Source organism: Pleurodeles waltl, chromosome 2_2, assembly GCF_031143425.1.
Source record: "Pleurodeles waltl isolate 20211129_DDA chromosome 2_2, aPleWal1.hap1.20221129, whole genome shotgun sequence".
In the NCBI taxonomy this organism is placed as follows: Eukaryota; Metazoa; Chordata; class Amphibia; order Caudata; family Salamandridae; genus Pleurodeles; species Pleurodeles waltl.
Window position 1 is genome coordinate 898,331,188 of NC_090439.1, and position 19,880 is coordinate 898,351,067.

General features: G+C 44.5%; 1 protein-coding gene across 2 annotated transcripts in view; it reads right to left on the reverse strand.

The window, feature by feature from the left end:
- DPYS (dihydropyrimidinase) overlaps positions 1-19,880 on the reverse strand; it is a 417,549-nt gene that overhangs the window by 205,820 nt on the left and 191,849 nt on the right. For both annotated transcript variants that reach the window (XM_069220604.1, XM_069220603.1), the window contains exon 2: positions 1,312-1,470. In XM_069220604.1, the coding sequence (XP_069076705.1) occupies positions 1,312-1,470 (159 nt within the window). The remainder of the gene's footprint in view (positions 1-1,311; positions 1,471-19,880) is intronic.

The following is a 19,880-nucleotide window of genomic DNA, read 5'->3' on the forward strand; positions in this document are numbered from 1 at the left end:
AAACGTTTGTGAAATTCATTGACATTATTAATGGTAATGAATATTTATTTTCAGTACAAATCGTGGAAAAGTGTGAACTGGAATGTACACATTTACACTATTATATAGTAGTTTTAAGTACACATGCTAAATGGGGCTGATTGGATATTGCTTAGGTATATTTCTTTTTGATTGTGTAACTTCTATTACGGTTGAAGCGTTTTTCAGGAGATTTTTATTTATTTTTTGCGCTGGTGCAAATACAATCTTACACGGCTGAAGCTATAAAAGATACAATTCCAAAATTCCATCGCACATTATATATTTCTATCTGTATGGATGTGTATATATATATATATATATATTTACACGAGTATACCAGCACCACTGCTGAAACATACATATATTGCATTTTCTATTTGTTTCAGATAAGCAGTGTTCCACATTTATGGAGAGATGGATTGATCGTGAGTTGTTTAGATTATCTAGCGCTACTTTTGTTTTTTACTGTGAAATTTTAAATTCGGCATATATAGCCCATAACAAACTACAAGTACCGGAACTAAATGAATAAACAGGACTGGGCAGTTTACTTGCCTGTCATAGGGCTACTTTAGAGCTCCTATTAGTTTTGATGGGGTTCCAAACCTAATCTTAAACATGGCTAGACAAGTCCTTTCTTTGGGTGTGTTGTGGGGCTTAGAGGGCTTCTTAATTGAAACAGAAATCCCTGTGTGTGTGTGTCTCTCACAACTACCAATGCTACTCCAGGAGTGGTTCTTTCATGAAAAAATGAAAAAATATCTGCCACAGCGAAAAACATTGATTATGCCCTAGTACTTTCTTTCTGGTGTTGAGCCCTGGGAAACCCCACCTCAAAATAAGCACTTACTACAGAACCCAGAGCTCATGAACAAAATCTAAAGTTTAATTAACAAGACTGTGTAACTTTTCTGCATCACCTTTTGAACCCAAAAACTGAAATGGGGAAGCATAGACGACACAAAAAATGAATATGAAGCTGAGAAGCTGTGGAGAGGAATTCTAAAGTACAGCACCACAGATGATCATTCGGTGTAGGATTACCGATAAGTGGAACGTGCGGACTGGCCAAGGACTTTCAGATCACGATGTTCAATTTAAGACACAACTGGGTATTATACAATATAATATGGTCTAAATCTGCACAAGATCTTTTATTCAGAGTCATATTGCAAACTTTGGAGTTCCATTGCGACTTTAATAAATCCAGTCTCTGTGGTACAAACATGTTTTAACATGCATGAAATGCCTAAATAGAAAGAAATGCATTAGTCGCCCTGTTATTCGTACCTGGTCACTCCACCATGTAACCGCCACATGAAGCGCGTAGTCACAACAGACCTTCGGGTCAGCCCAGCCTCTCCAGGTTTTATAGGCCTCAATCAGGGACTGTCCTTTTTGAGGAATTGCAAAGTCCATTATCATCGTGGTGCCTCCAGCCAGGGCAGCCTTCAAGAACAGAAGAGTTGCACGTTGTTAACAAGAATGAGGCATCCTATTCTTTGTTATAATACATATATATTACACTTTATGAATCAGTCAACATTGTGCCTCTTATGTGTTGATTCACGGACATTATTCAGCAGTGCAATCTTCTTTTCCGACGTGTAACTAGGCTAAAGTTCGGATTTGCAGGAATGGGTGCAGAGATTGTCATTAAGACTTTCACGGATCATACTTCTTTCTGTCAAAAATAACATGAACATATCAAAAAGCTCTCTGGCTTTGACATCACAATGTAACCTGATCCCCGGTTTAGTTCACATATCACCAAAGACCCTTCTCTTCTCAAGCTCTTGTTTCAAAACTGGTGTTTGTGTATGTACACAAAGCAGGATTCTTCTTATGCAGACCAATGATATAGGAAATGGCTCATTTTAAAAGCTCTTACTAGTACTATGCTCTCCTACTAGCAGCATGCCCCCTGACTAGTAATATGCACTCTTACTAATAGTCTGCAATCTTACTAGTAACATGCCCTCTTACTAATACGATGCCCTCTTACTACTAATATGCCCTCTTACTGAGAGTATACGTCTTACTAGTGGTATGCTCTCTTACTAATAGTATGCCCTCTTACTAGTAATATGCCCTCTTACTAATAGTTAGACCTCTTACTAGCAGTATGCTCTCTTAATAATAGTATACCCTCTCACTAGTAGTATCCCTTTCATTAGTAGTATGACCGCTTACTAGTAGTCTGCCCTTTTACTGATAGGATGCCCTCTTACTAGTAAAATGCCCTCTTACTATTAATATGCCCTCTTACTAGTAGTATGCCTTCTTATCTGTAATATGCCATCTTACTAATAGGATGCTCTCTTACTAAGAGTATACCGTCTCACTAGTAGTATACAGTCTTACTAATAGGATGCTCTTTTACTAGTAATATGCCCTCTTACTAAGAGTATACCATCTTACTAGTAGTATGCAGTCTTACTAATAGCATGCCTTTTTACTAGTAATATGCCCTCTTACTAGTAGTATGCGCTCTAACTAGTTTTATGCCCTCCGACTAACATTATGCCCTCTTATTAATATTCTGCCTTCTTACTAATAGCATGCCCTCTTAATAATAGCATGCCCTCTTATTGATAGTATGCCCTCTTACTAGTAATATGCCCTTTTACTAATAGTATGCCCTTTTACTAGTAGTATGCCTTCTAATAATAGTATGCCCTCTTACTAGTAGTATGCCTCTTAATAATAGTATGCCCTCTTACTAGTAGTATGTCTCTTAATAATAGAATGTCCTCTTACTAGTAGTAGGCCCTCTTACAAAATGTATGCTGTTACTAGAAGTATGCCCTCTTACTAGTAATATGCCCTTTTACTAATAGTATGCCCTTTTACTAGTAGTATGCCTTCTAATAATAGTATGCCCTCTTACTAGTAGTATGCCTCTTAATAATAGTATGCCCTCTTACTAATAGTATGACCTCTTAATAATAGTATGTCCTCTTACTAGTAGTATGCCTCTTAATAATAGTATGCCCTCCTACTGTCTGGATTCTGTTACTAGTAGTATGCCCTCTTATAACAATGCCTATGCTACATGAAATACATGAAGAAAGGGTAAATGTAAACATGCAGACAACTAATAATGCCATATGTTGTCCTAAAATATATCTCTTGTTGGTCGCACAACGAAGCCGAGCACGCAAGGGACAACTCTTGGAATATATATTTATCATACATATTTATTTAAATGATGGAAAGTGCTCCATACCCAAATGGGGCTAGTTGGCGCTGCTCTGTATAAACTGCATTAAATACATAAATGTAGACTTCATAATGGTGATATGTTGTGATTTACACCCATACTACAGACTACCTGATGAAACACTCTCTGCTCTGAAATATATTAGGTGTGTAGGGGTCTCTGTCTGCAGAGTGAGTGGTTGGATGCAGTGACTGGAATGCTTGCATTGCTGTAATCAGTATGGTGAGTGTGAGCCCGGTGCCATGTCTTGCTGATGCCTTCATGATGGTTCAGTGGTGCGAGGCCCAGTCCGAGAAGGATATGCCCTAGCAATTGAGGGGGGGTGGGGTTGTCTGTGTGGGCTGATAGCTAACATTGTACCAGGTGAGTGATTGGCCAGGAAGACGGATTGGTTAGATGACGTAGATAAATAGACAGCCTTAGTTATTAATACTCAACCTGATCTTTGAGCAGACTCATCGAGGAAAACAATCCTTCAAATCTCACATGTGAAATACTAAGATGCTGCTCAGGAACAATTGGAGCAGCGCTCTTTCACGAGTGGACTGGTCCTTTGTTAAATAAGCATACAGTGTGTCATCAGATATATTCTCAATGAAAATGATGAGCAACTCAGTTCATGGATGATAAAGGATGGACAGATGAGTGACTGTGTGAATGGATTCGTGTAGGTCCATTCAGTTACAGGGCAGAACTCCTGGCTTTACCAATGACTTTCTTTACTGTACATATGTTTATTTTCCGCAATTTACCATTCAGGTACATTTAACAATAAAAACATGTACACATTTAATAGCGGAAGATTCAGTGCTGCAACTTCTACACTAGAAACGCTCTCCTCTGGTGTTTATTACTTAGTTCTAAGGTTGCACTCAAAGAAAGTAAACAGGCTGGCTCCCTTGATGATAACCAATATATAAATAAGTCAGCTGTAATGCATTTAGCCATTCAATACCAAATAAGACTGTCGAGATATGTGTAATGCCCTGATCCATCTCAGGCAGGTCTCTAAAACACATTCTGTGGAGTAAAATTGAGACAGGCTTGTTCTGCACCAAAAGGCTAAATTATAGAGTAGAAAGGGAGGGCCTTTATCCCACCCATGGGGTTCAGCAAAAGCAGTGCTTGCAAACAAACGCATTCAGAAGCATATCTTTTATGTCCTTATTTCTAGGATTTTATATTTACTCTTTCTGCTAAAATCAGGACTGCTGGTCTAAGACTGTCCCTATCCTCCTTAACGTTGTTGCACAAAGCTATGCACGCTTGAATTGTTAAAAAACAGAATTATTATTACACATTCATATTTATTATATGTATATTCCACTGTTATCAAAAACTATTTTTTAGGTATCTTCTACTGCAAGTCTTAGCTGGCTGTTGTTGAAGACCTATTGTCTCTACAATATTAAAAGAGTGCATATAATGAACCTGCGAACAGTCTATTTCTTATTATTGGTTGGCTTTCTTGTCAATATCATTTGCTTGCTTCTTATTCAATCGATTTCTTTCTTCTTCTTGTGTTTGTCCTTCCCTGGAGTAGTGGGAATCATCACTCCTGGTTCTCTCATCTGTTTAAACAGATCTCATTATCCGAACTGGAAGAGAAACAATTGTTGCAACTATTGTGTTTTGGAGAGCAGGGCGGGGGTTTACACAATGAATGAGCTTTGTGAGCCTATTTGGGCAGTTTACCCTTCTTTCTGCAGCGCTTGACAGAAGTCTAACTGCAGAATAAAATTCAATTACTTTGTCATTGCTTCTTAGGTTTTATTTCTATTTATTTGAACCAGTGTCTGGAAGGAAATGTTAAGTCCCAGACAGGCAAAATAAAGATTTTGAGCTTTACAATTATTTTGAAAAGCTTTAAAATTACAAACTTACCCACATCATTTGAAATAGTCAAATATTAAGTTGTGTCTCTACAACGGTTGAATCTGATGGCTCATAGTAGCTGCAAAAGTCGACTCCTCATTCACCAATGTTGTTTTTTAATAAGCGGCTTATCTACCACTTGCAAACTCAATGGATCTGGATTAGGTCTAGAATAAATCTGCACTAATCTTTAATTCACAATTGTGTCAACACATTTTAGAGGTTTCAAATCAGTACACAAGAGAACCTTTGAAACATAGATTTAGCATATGACACTAAGGGCCCGATTTATATTTCAGCAAACGGCCTGTTATTCCGCCAGGGGTACAGAGTAGATTACTCCACCCTCCAGGTGGAGGAAACGCCTACCAAATTTATAAAGGACTGCCAAGCTGGAGGTCAGTTATAAAGCAGTCACAGCAGTTCCTGTCAATGCTCTTTGCTTTTTGAGCAGGGCTCTGGCTACATGACGGAGCCCTGCACCAAAGAGTTTTCTTTTGTATTTTCTGAAAGAGAAATTTATTTTTGAAAATAATATTAAGTTGCTCCCCCTCACCGTAGGAGTCATCTCCCATGGCAAGAGGGGCTTTATTCCACCAGGATTTGCTTGGCTGTGAGGGGCAGTAAAATTGGCAATATGTACACCCATCCTAATTGAGTGGGCAGACATACTGGCCCTCATTTTGAACACAGCGGGATTTCCAGCCGTGTTCAGGCTGGCAGTCTTCTCATCGACCGCCAGCCCCCTGGAAAACCCGCTGGCCGGATAATGTTTTCCCCGCCAGGCCGGCGGGCGGAGACAGTGTTTCCGCCTGCCGGCCTGGCGGGGAACACAGCCATAACATTGAGGGCGGCTCCAATAGGAGCCGCCGCCAATGTTGGTGTGCGGTGGGTGCAGCAGCACCCGTCGTGCATGTTACTGCCTGTAAATTGGGCAGTAACATGTGCGACGGGGGCCTGCACGGGGGCCCCTGCACTGCCCATGCAAAGTGCATGGGCAGTGCAGGGGCACCCCCTCTGCCAGCCTTTTCCCGCCAGGAAAAGGCCGGCGGCATATGAAACATTATCCACAGGGTAGCACAGCTACCCTGGAGGATGGTGTTTCATCCCGCCGCCAGACACGGCTGCTGCTGGCGGCCGTCAACCTGTTCATTATGTGACGGTTCAGCCCACCATGCTGGCATGGCGGGCCGAACCGCCATGTTCATAATGAGGGCCATTGACATTTATCAGATGGCCGGACGGAGTAAGGGCCATTGGGGAAATGGCTATATGTCCGCCCAACCTTTTTACAGGTTTAACTATGGCAAAGATGGAGAAGTCACCGCCATAGCCAAACCTGTGGTCTGCAGGCAAGCAGACCATTATCTTGGTGGTGGCATATTCCATCATAGTTGCCATGGAGTAAACTTACCGTTAAGATATAAATCGGCCCTTAGTCTGCTAAAGTGACAAAGGCTTGGGCTTGGTCATACAGACTCAGGTCCGCATTAGGTACAATTTGTTTGCAGGTTGCAAAGGCAGATGGAATGTGATACAATATTGCACATTTTGTTTTGATTTGGAGACCGATAGTTCGGTGTCACAGGTTGCTAGATGTTGAGGCAGGTGGCTTCTCCTTAGAAACCTTGGATAAATAAGGCCACCATAAGGCCAATGTAATCCATCTAATTTTTCTTCCTTCTCCACAGCCCTTTAATTCAAACAGAGATCGGTTGGTAGGACTGCATTAATTTGCATGGAGTGCATATCATGAAAATGATTTTGCTCACCCTAAAAAACTGACAGCGATTATTTGGGGCATGTACCTAGGGGCACAGACTTCTAATTGGGTGCATACACACACACTGACATCACTTCCAAAACTGCTTGACACCACTGCTTTCTATACAAGGTGTGGTTGACACCCAGTGAGTGGTGACCACTGCACAGTTTATGGCTGGTAGGTTGTTAATAAAGTGTTTAGAATTGGCATTACCAGTGTTTGGTATAGTGAATCAGGAAACCCTAACCAGTGCGTCAGATGCATTCCAATCTGTTTGTGTGAAAGACGATAACACAATATAGGTACAAGCAATTGTGCACATTAAACAAAAGCAAGAGACTCGCCGAATAGTGAAAGAAAGGAAAAAATCTAAAAAATATTCAAAATACTTAAAATATGCAACATTTGAGACTGTTTACATTACAGTTGTTGGTTATAATTATATTTTGAGATAATGAAACGTGATATTTTTGATACTCAAAGTGTACTTTGGCTACACAGCTTTTATTTATGAAAACATTATCTATTAGGTTTCTCGTACAAAACACCATAACTAACAACCACATGTATATAGCATGCCTGAGAACAGAAACAAAAGAAGCCATACGATCACAGATTTAAAACACTTTTAAAAATTCCAGAATAAAAAAATAATTTACTAGTTGCATTAAAAAATAAAACATTACAAAATAATGTGGCAGGTATGGCAACTCTCCTTGATTCTAAATCCAAAAGATATTTGAATGCCCTTTGTGGCAATAACATCCGTGCTTCTTGCATTACAGGTTTAAGATACAGCTTAAACAGCTAATGCAGAGGGACAAAAACATGTGACAGGCGCCTTTCACAACAGCAATGAAACTGGTTTATGCAAGCATTTAAATTGTAGTGATTTGCTCAGTCGAATCAGCAGCAACTGTCCCTGCATTCTGGGATTAAAATAATATAGCAACTAATCAGTGATCCCACGTGCACATTTTACCGTAATCTGAAAAATAAATGACTTTTTATTGGCTATAAACCTCCAGTATACCATAACGGGTTTAATGCTGACTGGTTGTTCCATTTGAACTTTTTTTACATGAACTGTCTCCCCTTCAATTATGTCTTTGCATTCAAAATGTATGTTGTATTAATCGAATAATGTGATCATTTTTATAACTGTTTGTATGATTAGTATTACTCTACTTATATTTATATCTTGCAATGTCAACCTTTTGCTACCACTTTTTGCTAAACAAAATATATTTCTTGATTTTCAGGTCTTACTATGATGGTGCAGAAGGCACCCAAGTCATGTCTTCCACAATAAAGGGGATACACGTCATGAGGGGTCTTCGTTATTGTAATGTGAATCTTATGTAGTGTTCTATGTTCTATGTTCTTGGAGGCTGCAGCGTTCTCTTAACAGTAAGTTGAGGTCTACAGCTGGCTGGAGAGGGAGCACCGACTTGTTAATAAACCTTTATATGTAATATTTGCAACAGAGCATAGCATCGATTTATTACATTGGCGACGATCTCTGGCCGTCGTGACTGTCCTTGGTGCAGTGGCAGTCAGTGTGAGGAACCACATCACAAAGAAAGAAACCTTACAGAGAAACACCCACGATAACAAGGCAAGTAATATATACATATACATTTAGGATACAATATTTGTATGAATTTACGTGTGTAAACCAATTATTTTTGTTAATGGCTGGCACAAGCAGATAACGGGCAGCGAGTAGAATTGCTTGCACAAGCCATAAACGTTTCCTTGAAGCAAGGAATTATGGGAGTGAACAAGCTCTAATTCCTGAAGAAACCCACATATAGCCACGTTGTGGCGGTCATCTTAACTTGTTGGGACAAATCAAAAAAGCTCTAATTCCTGCAGAAACTCACACATAGTGACGTTGTGGGGGACATCTTAACTGGTTGGGAAGGATTGTATGGAATTATATGTACAGCATGATATTTGCACATGCAAAGTGATGAGGCAAGCCTGTCATTTGGTGATAACACAGTGATAGGCACACCACAAGGCGAAGTGCCTATTAATTGGTGATGACACGGTGATAGGCACACCACAAAGAGAAGTGGCTGTTACTCAGTGACAACACGGCCATAGGCAAACCACAAGGAGATATAGCAAAAACCATGGACAGACACTAAAGGTAATACATTAGTAGTAACAGCTTTGAGATCATGGAAGCAGCTATAATTCCACCACCAGTATTTTTGGACCAACCTGGAACCTTTCAAATTGAATGGGAAGAATGGGTAGAAATGTAAAAAGATTATTTAGAGGCTTTAGCTGGGAGGGAATTTCGCCCGGCTAGGAAAAAAGCGTTGCTGTTGAGTACAGTAGTTAAAGAAGGATAACATCTCTCTAAATACTTACCAGTAGTGATTGGTGACAACGGTCAACCAGTAGTGGAAGCTTATCTTGAAGCTAAGGTGAGATTGGAGAAACATTTTGTTAAAGATATTAATGTGGTAATGTGTAGATATATTTTTACACTCAACCGCAGAAAAGTGATAAGACTATGGACCACTTTGTGACAAGACTGAGGAAAGTATCGCTACAATATCTTTTGGAAGTAAGAGGGATGAGATGATACGGGACCAGTTGATTGTTCAATGCAAGAACAAAAAGATGCAAGAGAGACTATGGGCTGCAAATAATCCATCATTACAAGATGCTATAGAAATAGCTAAAGTGGTAAAACATTCTGAGCAATGTATGAAGAAGCTGGAAAGGAAAGTGGGTGACAGTAATGTGTTGTATGTGGATCGAGACAGAAAACAATCAGTTAGGGCAACCAAAAGTTATGTCACAAGCACAAAAGAAAAATGTGGTCTACAAGGAGGGGAACAATTATAATGCAGATACTGAGAGAATTTGCACAAGATGTGGAAGTAATTATCCCACGTCTGAATTTAAGATTTGTTTTGCAATAGGCAAAGATTGTAGACGATGTGGGTGAAAAGGACATTTTGCACGAATGTGTAAATTGGATAACCAGTCAAAGACAGCAGCATTCGAGGAAGATGGAGAGGAGAAACACTTAATGGAGGACAGAATTCTATGCCTGTCAGATGGCCAAAGGGAGAGTGGGAGTCGAAACAGACCAAAACCCATGTTTGTAGTAAAAGGGGAAAAAAGTCCAGATAACGGTAGATTCTGTATCCTTATTTACGATTCTACCTAAAAGTTTATTGAATTGCATTGGCCTGAAGTGTGGCTACTTCCAAAGGATATTAGTCCTGGAGGGTATCTGGAAGATAAAATATATATAGGGCCAGATGTATCAAGGTCCGCATTTGCGAATATGAAATAGCGATTTTTACCCAATCGCTAACTGGGATTTGCAAAATGTGATGTAACAACACCATTGCAGAAATGTTTGCGATTTCTTAAAATTCACATTCGCAAATAGCGAGTACCAACTAACGATTCGGTAAAATAGTGAATCGGAATGTGGAAATCGCAAATTGCGAATTTTGTATTCTGGAGCAGCTTTATGACATCACACCCAGGAAGTGAGTCAGGGCATGCTATTTCCAGAAGCCTGAGCCACAGGAGCAGGAAGAGAGACCGAGCACAGCACCAGGGACGCACTCAGGAGAGTCAGTCAGAACCAGAAAAAATATGGCCACTGATGGGAATGGGAAGGACAAGGGAGAGAGAAACCGTGAACTGAAATTCAGTGATCAGGAATTTGAGGTGCTCACAGAAGAGGTGGTCAAGAACCATGACCTGTTATTTGGCAAACACTCACTACAGGTCCCAGAAAGTGACAAGAGGAAAATGTGGACTGACATCCAGACCAAAAAATGCGCAGTGAGTGTTGCGCAGCGTTCAATCGAGGAGATACGCAAGCGCTGGTATGACTTGCGATCACGTGCCAAAGAGAGGGTAGCAAGCAGGCTGAAGGAGGCAAGGAGAACTGGAGGAGGACCAACCACCCAGACACCGTCCACCCCCATGGAAGACATGGTGGAGTCAACACTGCTGCCTGAAGCAGTTAGTGGTGTCACTGACATCGACACCTAAGGCACACCCGGCACCAGCAAATGTAAGGGCAGTAATGATTTGAATCACCATATGTGCATGTACAAATGCCCCTTAGAAAATTACAATGGCAATGCGCACAGTGATAAGTAGTCCATGCCACATATTCCATTCAACAGAACAATGCCTTATGGGAATGGTAGTCCATACCCCAAAAGTGGATCTACTATATAAATAGCAAGATAGTGTAAAACCAAACAGAGAAATAACACAACAGACAATTGGAGACACTATGCCAGGGGAAATGTTTATCATGAAAGTAACTGTGAGATTACAAATCCAAGGTGAAGCTCATGAATGACATGCTGCACATTGTTGTTGCAGATGTTCCGGGCCCTAATGCAGCAGAAATTGGAAAAGGGGGGAATGACGAAAGTCAGCCTCAGCCCGATTCAAACACCAGTGAGTCCATCGTACAAATACCAACTAGACGTAGGGCAAGAGTGCTACCCCTCCCTGAGTTTACCATGGACTCCGATGAATTGCAGGAAGAACTACCCCTACCACCTCCAGAGGTTAGAAGCACCGACAGACAGCAGTCCCTGCTCCAGCGTCAGTCTACTCCCCTTAGGAGGTGTCGAGAAGAAGGCAGACAGTGCACAGAACAAGGTGAGGGCCCATCACTGTTTGGTGGCCTTGAGGCATCCATGTTGAAGGTGCAGCGCCTGCAATGTAAACACATAAGATCAATGCACAGGCAGTTGGTGTCTATCGATCACAACATGGGATCAATGCACAGGCAGTTGGTTTTTCTCAAAACAATAGGTACAAGCTGCATGAGGGACAGCAAGCTACAGCAGAACACGTAAGGGAGATGACAAATGCCATTAGGGAACTCTGCAATGTAATGCAGGAGGGGCATGTCACCCACCATAGGCGCCATCACCAACTGATGAGCAGGTTGGTTGGGTTCAGCAGATCTGTCAATCGGCTCACTACCACAACTGCTTTGGTGTCACGACATGCTGTGGGCATGCAAGTGGAAATGGCACATTGCAGTCGGGACGTTGCATGAGGATTGGTGCAAGTCACCAATGTATTGGAGACAATGCAGACAGCCCGGAATGCTACAAGCAGTGAACTGGGTGGTGGGGATAGTGAGGAGCTCTATAACCTCAGCAGTGTCACAGCCCCTGTGATGGAACGTAGGCGTCGCAGTTCCAGACACAATACTGTCTCTAAACCCACAGCAAGAGGTGCTACTAAGATGGAGGGGGTGGGCAGACCCCGTAGCGATGAAACGCTATGGCGCCAGGGCCTGAAAACGACTGCGGCGGAACGACGGCGCATTGGCAAGGAAGCGCTGTACCATGAGGACTATGGAACCCCCTGAAAACAAACAAAAACAACGAACCTGAGAAGCAGCGAGGCGGCAAAGCTTGAAGCGGCCTCTGCAACCTGCGGTGGGAGACTGAATCATGCCTGCTGGGGACTGGTAACAACACGCAGAAGCGGAGAGCCAAATAGGTGAGATTCCCCAAACAGTAATACCCAACAAGAAGACCCCCCAGCAGCAAACAAGGGGCACACCCCTCCCCCCCGATTCCTTGATCTAGCACACGGAAGAAGAAGTCAAGAAAAAGACTCTCAGTGGCACCCAGAGGGAGAGCGGGGGAGAAGGGGAAGGAAGAAAAGGGGGGGACAGCAAAAGGACAACGGAGAGAAATGGAGGGAGAAAGAGAGGAACAAAGGATAAACACATGAGAAATGGCAAAGAAGGAAAGAGGGGAGAGGAAGGTCGGAATAGGAAGAAGGGAGGAGAACAGAACGAGACAAGAGGGGAGCAGGACCCCGAACAGCACTCACTTCACTAACCAACCCGGCTCCTAGCTCAATTGTCCCTAAAGAGACCATCGTACTGGGCAATGATACAGGGGACTCATCCAAAACAAAGCATAGACGAGATGTCCCCCTCTGGTGCACGCTGCAACTTACCCAAATTCACTGATCCCTCTTTAACCCTCTATCAATGAACATACCTCCCCCCACCACTCTCGGAAACTGAGCGTATTCTAGGTTGTCTTCTACAGACCACGCTCTGAAGCCTCGTGGGTCACAACAGGCTAAAGAACCGAGTGGGAACCTTACCCAAGGACCTTATAACCCAAAGACTAATCCATCCTCGGCAGACGAAGAAACAGTCCGTAGGTCTGAACAGACTCATACAAGTTCACAAGTGCTTTTTAAAAAAGTATCTCCTATCTGACCTCCACTCAACAAGAGCAATGCCCAACGACAAGACCGCAAGTAAACATTCTCGCCAATTGCTATTCTCGGAAGCCATTGCTCAACCCAAAACCATGGCGGCACAAACGGCGCCACAGGGACACGCATCACCCCCAGTAGACCAACCCTCGCTAGAAGCCACAGATCGTATACTGCAAGAGATTGCCTCGGTTGGACGGCGCTTGAAGGTAATGGACCTAAAAATAACAGATCTTACTCTGGCCTCTTCCTCAATCCACGCTGACATAGCAGGTTTCAGAGAAACAGTAACCAACCTGGACCAACGTCTATCTGCAGTGGAAGACCATGTAGCGGCAATCCCTGATCAGGAAGAGGAACTAAGGTCACTCAGAACGAAACTCACTGACCTAGAGGACCAAAGTCGTAGAGACAATGTACGCTTTTTCGGTATCCCGGAACAAAAAGAAGGATCCGATATCAAAACCTTCCTTAGCTCGCTTCTGGCCGACCACTTCGGCATAGAGCTTTCGCCACCTCCAGAATTCCAGAGGGTGCACAGAATTGGTACCCCACACAAAGCGTCTGCAAATAAACCGCGCCCTATCATTGCATGTTTCCTGCGCCATGAACAAGCCCGCCAGGTCATCTCCACAGCCAAAACACGAAGACCGATATCACTGGATGGACATGAAATCAGAGTGGCAGCAGACTTCTCGAGGTTAACAAATGATAGAAGAAGGGCATTTCTTGCTCTCCGCCCACAACTAAGATCCCTGGACATCAAGTACGGTCTTTTTGAGCTGGCACATACGTGGATCACACACCACGGCACATCCAGAGACTTCACTGACCCCGAGGACCTCAGCACTTACTTGAACAGCGTGACCTCGCAATCTATGGACACCACCCCCGGACATCTGGAATCTACATCGCCACATGCAGAGACTGCTCTTAGTCCGCCATCTCCATGGCCTCAGCCTCAGCGTCCCTCCTCACAAAAAAGAGGCCTAATGTATGACGACCCCCAAAGACACAAGATGCCCAGGAACACATCCTTCAAGAGGTGATTGATCACACCCAAGATGCGGGCAAAAACAAATCCCGTTCCCCCTTGAAACCATCATCAGAAGACCACCACGTTGAACACTAATACCACAGTGGAACAGATGAATCTGGGATCCGAACCTGCTCCTAGATCATCTATCCTCTACCTTGGGACAGCTAAGTGACATGCTCACCCACTCTATCTGCTGCTTGCCCAGAGGGGGGAGGGGGCCTGTCAAAAACACACCCACTAAATGCTGTCTAATGCAATGTAACATATAGGGCAAGTCACATCCACTGATTGCCAGCCCCACCACAGCAGTCGGGTCCATCCGGATCCCGATGTAGGGCTGGGGGGGAGGGGATGAGGGAGGGCAGAGAGGGGATTTCTCATAGGAACAAAAACAAGGAATAGATAGAAACAGACTCACTTGGTAACACACAGCATCACCCCCAACCTCCTTGACCGGGGGGGTCCTCAACATAGTCATAATCAAATCATCTGTATGCCCCCCCCTAAGGCGGGCACACACAAACATGAAGATACACATTGCGCCCCCCACACCGTATCATCTCGAACACTATACATTTACGAGACAGGCAACTTACAGGGGAGGTCACCCTGCTGCGGACCACTGTCTCTTCCTCGGCCCCCTCCCTCCCCATTCCAAGAGGGGGTGGGCAGAGCACTTGGTACACTCAACCCAAGCAGTACAAGCGCATCAGTGCTGATAGCACCCTCCAGGAGAGCCCCAACACCCCTAACCACTAGGAGAGCCTACAGACGATTTTAACAGATAGCATTGCGCCCCTAACTCTATTGAAGGCATACCATGGAAGGCGCATCCGTCGAACATTACAGCAAATTCCGACGCACATATTAACCATCATGAAGGGAGTACTAAGATTAACACAGCCCCTGTTTGTGGCGGCTCCGGGACTGCACTGCGGGACGTATTCACGGGCGATCACACAGAACGCAGCACAATAGATCATAATATACCGCAAATTTCCACATTCTACAATAACTTAACAATTAGCAAGCATAGAATACATATTATAAGATGTCCCATGACTCGCCGCCCTGGGCCCCTTCCTTTCCCCCGCCCCCACCTTTAGACCCGAATGTTTACTCACGAAACCATGAACAAAGCATGTACTCCCTCACTACGTCCCAATGATATAATACCTTACCGGCGCGCGGGCCTTACAGGTTAGACTCACAGATTAGAAGGCTTTAAGCAGTAGTGAGTGCTTTCTCACCTCAACCAATTTCCATTCCATATTTTCTCTATTCACCCTCTCATTATTATTATTATTTACTCCCTCGTTTTAGTGAGGTTCCTAGTCCCGCTCCCTTCTTACCCCTATACCCGCTCACACCCACGTAGTAATCACTGTTCGTTTCTCTAAACACCTTACTTTACCTCCTTCCATCCTCCTCCTCTCCTTTTCTTTAATATTCCTCTTATTGTGACCGGGGGGACCCTTCTCAGTATTATTTATACACCACCCCCCCTCTCCAACCCCTTTCCAAGGCCTAAATAAACATAAACCTTTATTGCTCGCTTCTCAGGCTTACCATCACACACTTCTTGGACCTATCTCACGGACCTTAACACATCCAATACACCATAAACCATGACACACCTGGCACCCTTGGGAGCCACAACCCCACTCACAGTCCTGTCCTGGAATGTGCACGGCATGACCCACTATATTAAACGACAAAAGATGCTGTCCTATCTCCGCTCCAAACATGCCGACATTGCCCTGCTACAGGAAACACATCTCTCCTCGACGGAATCAGAGAAGCTGTGCAGGGACTGGGTGGGAAAAGCACTATACAGCGGAACACCACCTATACTGGAAGGTACACAGGGAACGGGAAGGAGATGTGGAGTGGCAATACTTCTGCGTCGCTCACTGCAATTCTGATTAATTAAAACATGGCATGACCCAGAGGGACGCTACGTACTGGCCAAGCTAGTGGTAGGATCCTCCACAATATGTGTAGGTTCAATATACGCCCCTACCGGCTCTAAGCGCTCCTTTTAACTCTCTCTTAATCGCCTTCTAACACAGATAGGTGCCTCACAATATATTCTTGGGGCGGATTGGAACATAGTCCAAGATGCTATCCTCGACCGATCAAGTGGTCTTGACACGGGCAACAATGCAGATAGAGCCGTACTAAAAGACATACTCTCAGATCATGACCTAATAGACTGCTGGCACCTCTCTCACCCCTCCAATAGGGAAGATATCTTTGTATCTTCGGTCCACGGGACTCAATCACGGCTAGACTATTTCTTACTTAATCATAGAATGATACAATCGATTAAGTCAGTAGAAATACTGGTGGCTGCACTATCAGACCATTCCCCGGTATTAATAACCCTGGAACTCGGGATGATTACACCCAGCAGAAAACCCTGGCACCTCCCTAACCCTAGGTAGCGATCCCCAAAGGGAAGGAACAACTCAAGGCTCATATTGCCACATACCTGAATGATAACAGGGGCTCAGTAACCTCACCGCAACTTCTCTGGGTTGCGGCGAAAGCAATTATTAGAGGGCAACTAATGAGAGATGCAGCCATCTCCAAAACTCATAGAAGGGCTCAACAGCGCACGCTAGAAGATAAAATAACGGAGGCCATGAAGAAATACACAAGACAACCTACCCCCCCCAACGCCCGTTCCCTGGAACTGGCCAAAATGGAGCTTAATTCCATTTATACCTCACAGGCAGAATATGCCCTACAAAGGCTGAAGGGACGACACTACGAGCACGGAGAGAAAGCGGGCCGCCTGTTGGCTGCCCAACTACGTCAACGAGAAACAGCACTAGCCATACCGGCATTGCGCATCCAAGGTAATATGCTCATCACGCACCCCCAGGCGATCGCGGAGGAATTCTGTCGGTACTACCAAACTCTGTACTCCTCAGAAACATCTGAGGATACTGCCCGCCTAGACGCATTCCTGCAGAGGACACAAATACCCCGCCTCACAGATGAGGGCAGAGCACTTTTAGAAGGAGGCATTAGTAAGGTAGAGATACAACAGGCAATAGCCAATCTATCATATCACAAAGCACCTGGGGAAGATGGGTTCACATCTAAATTCTATAAATGGACGGGAACCGACACAGTGGATGCCTTATACGAGGCGTTCCAAGGGGCAGAGAAGGAGGACTCTCTACACCCTCTGTCTAATAAAGCCACCATCACAGTCTTACCGAGACACGGAAAAGACCCACTTCTCAGCGGAATCTATCGTCCTATCTCCCTCTTGAACGTAGATATTAAAATACTAGCGGGAATACTGGCCACCCGCCTCAAAAAATGTATCCCCTCTCTAATTCATCACTCCCAAGTAGGCTTTGTACTGGGCCGCTCCTCCAGGAATCACCTCTGCACACTCTTTCATGCTATCTGGACAGCCCGTGATACACGAGAGGAAGCCTCGGCCCTCTCGTTGGATGCCGAGAAAGAATTCGACCGAATAGAATGGTGGTACCTCTTTGAAATCTTAAAACGTTTCGGTTAGGAGACGGTTTCATTAATAAAGTGCGCCTCTTATATGATTCCCCGACAGCACAGGTAAACTGTAGGGGTTTCCTATCGGACACTTTTATGATTCGTAGAGGGACATGTCAGGGATGTCCGCTGTGCCCTCTCCTATTTCTACTTGCGGTGGAACCTTTGGCAGCGGTCATCCGTAGTTCCAACCTCATATCAGGAATCCCGCTACCAGGCGGAAACTCTGACATATACCTACACGCGGACGACATCCTACTTACCCTCACTGACCTACCCAACTCCATCACTGCTTTGAGAGAGATTCTAACGGAATTCGAACACATATCAGGATACCGAATCAATTGGGATAAAAGTGAAGCCCTACCACTTTCCCCAGTCACAGTTAGTACATCCATACAAGGATTACCGATCAAAAGGAAACACTCCCGACTAAGATACCTAGGTATTGATGTAAATACAGGGCTGGTTAACGTAGTAACAGACAATATAGATCCACTGATCAGTGCTATGAAACGGGATTTTGAGAAGTGGGGTCAACTGGGCCTCTCTATGTGGGGCAGGGTACAAGCGGTGCGGATGGTGATCTTGCCAAGGTTTCTATATGTCCTAGGTATGATCCCCCTACAGAGCCCCTTACCTGTGTTACGAGAGACAGACCGCTGTATCCGCGCCTTTGCTTTGGGATCCATGCGCCCAGGACTCCCCAGAACCACCTTACTAGCCCAACGAGAGTGCGGCGGACCAAGCCTTCCCTCGGTCGAACATTATGCTTAAGCATTACACCTCTCACAAATGGTCCTCCTACTCCCGAATGCAAGAAATCCGCCCTTATGGGTAGACGTAGAACGAGCTCTTACAGGAGCCCCCTACACCCTCCAGATATTATACGATACGAGCCAAAAGCACCCCCGAACCACTAACCTTATGATAGGAGCCATGAGGAAAACCTGGCAAGGGTGCACCGAGTCCTTAAAGTAGACCCCCACCTGCATGACAGAGCCCCACTATGGGGCAACAAAGGGTTCCAGATTGGAGGGAAAACTATTATCTGGAAGGACTGGTGCCAGCAAGGTGTCATGCGAGTGGACCAACTTGTATCAGGGTAGACCTGGAAAACATTCAGGGATCTACAGGTGGAATTCAATCTTTCGGCGCTACCTTCAACTCAGACATTGTCTTATACAAAGACTAGGTGTCCATCCCCAACAGCTCCCACGCTCTCCTATATTAAATTATCTGGAGACTTGGGGTCAACTGAAAGGAGCGGTATTGGGACTTCAGGCATTGCTGAATCGTCATCTTTTCTCCCTTCCACTCCTGACTTCCCTCAAGAATAAATGGCAGACGCGCCTACAGACCGAATACGACCTGGAGGACTGGGCAGATCTGATTAAAGCCAGAGACAGCGGAACACGCGAGGCTCGCCTAAAATTCTGTCTCTTTAAGACCCTACATGAATGGTACTGGACCCCACAGAAATTACACACGGCAAGACTTCTCCCCCATGCAAACTGCTGGAGATGCCCGCACACGCACTGTGACTTACTCCACATCCTACACGATTGCACGGCCATACAACCTTTTTGGAGGTCAGTAGGAAACACTCTTCGGGAAGTTCTACCTCTCCCACCACTCCTCACTCCATCTCTCCTATTGTTACACGATACGGGAGAACTCTATAAGATTACACAAACACAAAGTAGGCTCCTACACACCGCGCTAGCAACAGCCAAACTATGCGTCCTTAGACATTGGCGTGCATCGACCGTTCCCTCCCATGATGAATGGTTGGTAGCAATGTACCAAGCAGCCACACATGAACGACTTATTTATAGTTTACAGGACAGAACAGAGGTGTTTCTCCAGACCTGGTCACCCTTCATCTCGGGACACTAGGATTGGATCTCCCCCAAAGAACTTTACAATATATCACGCAGTGGGAATATGTCATTCCCTATACCATGCCTACGCAGTCACACCCTCCCATACTTAACGCACCTTCCCTCCAGAACTCAGATTAACCCCCCCGGTAGAAAGCCACCACATAACTCACAGTAAACCCACTACCCATTATCCATTATTCATTGACCTTTCGCTATAACCCATACCCCTATTCATATCCCGATCCTTAGAGACATATTACAGTCGTCCATATCGCC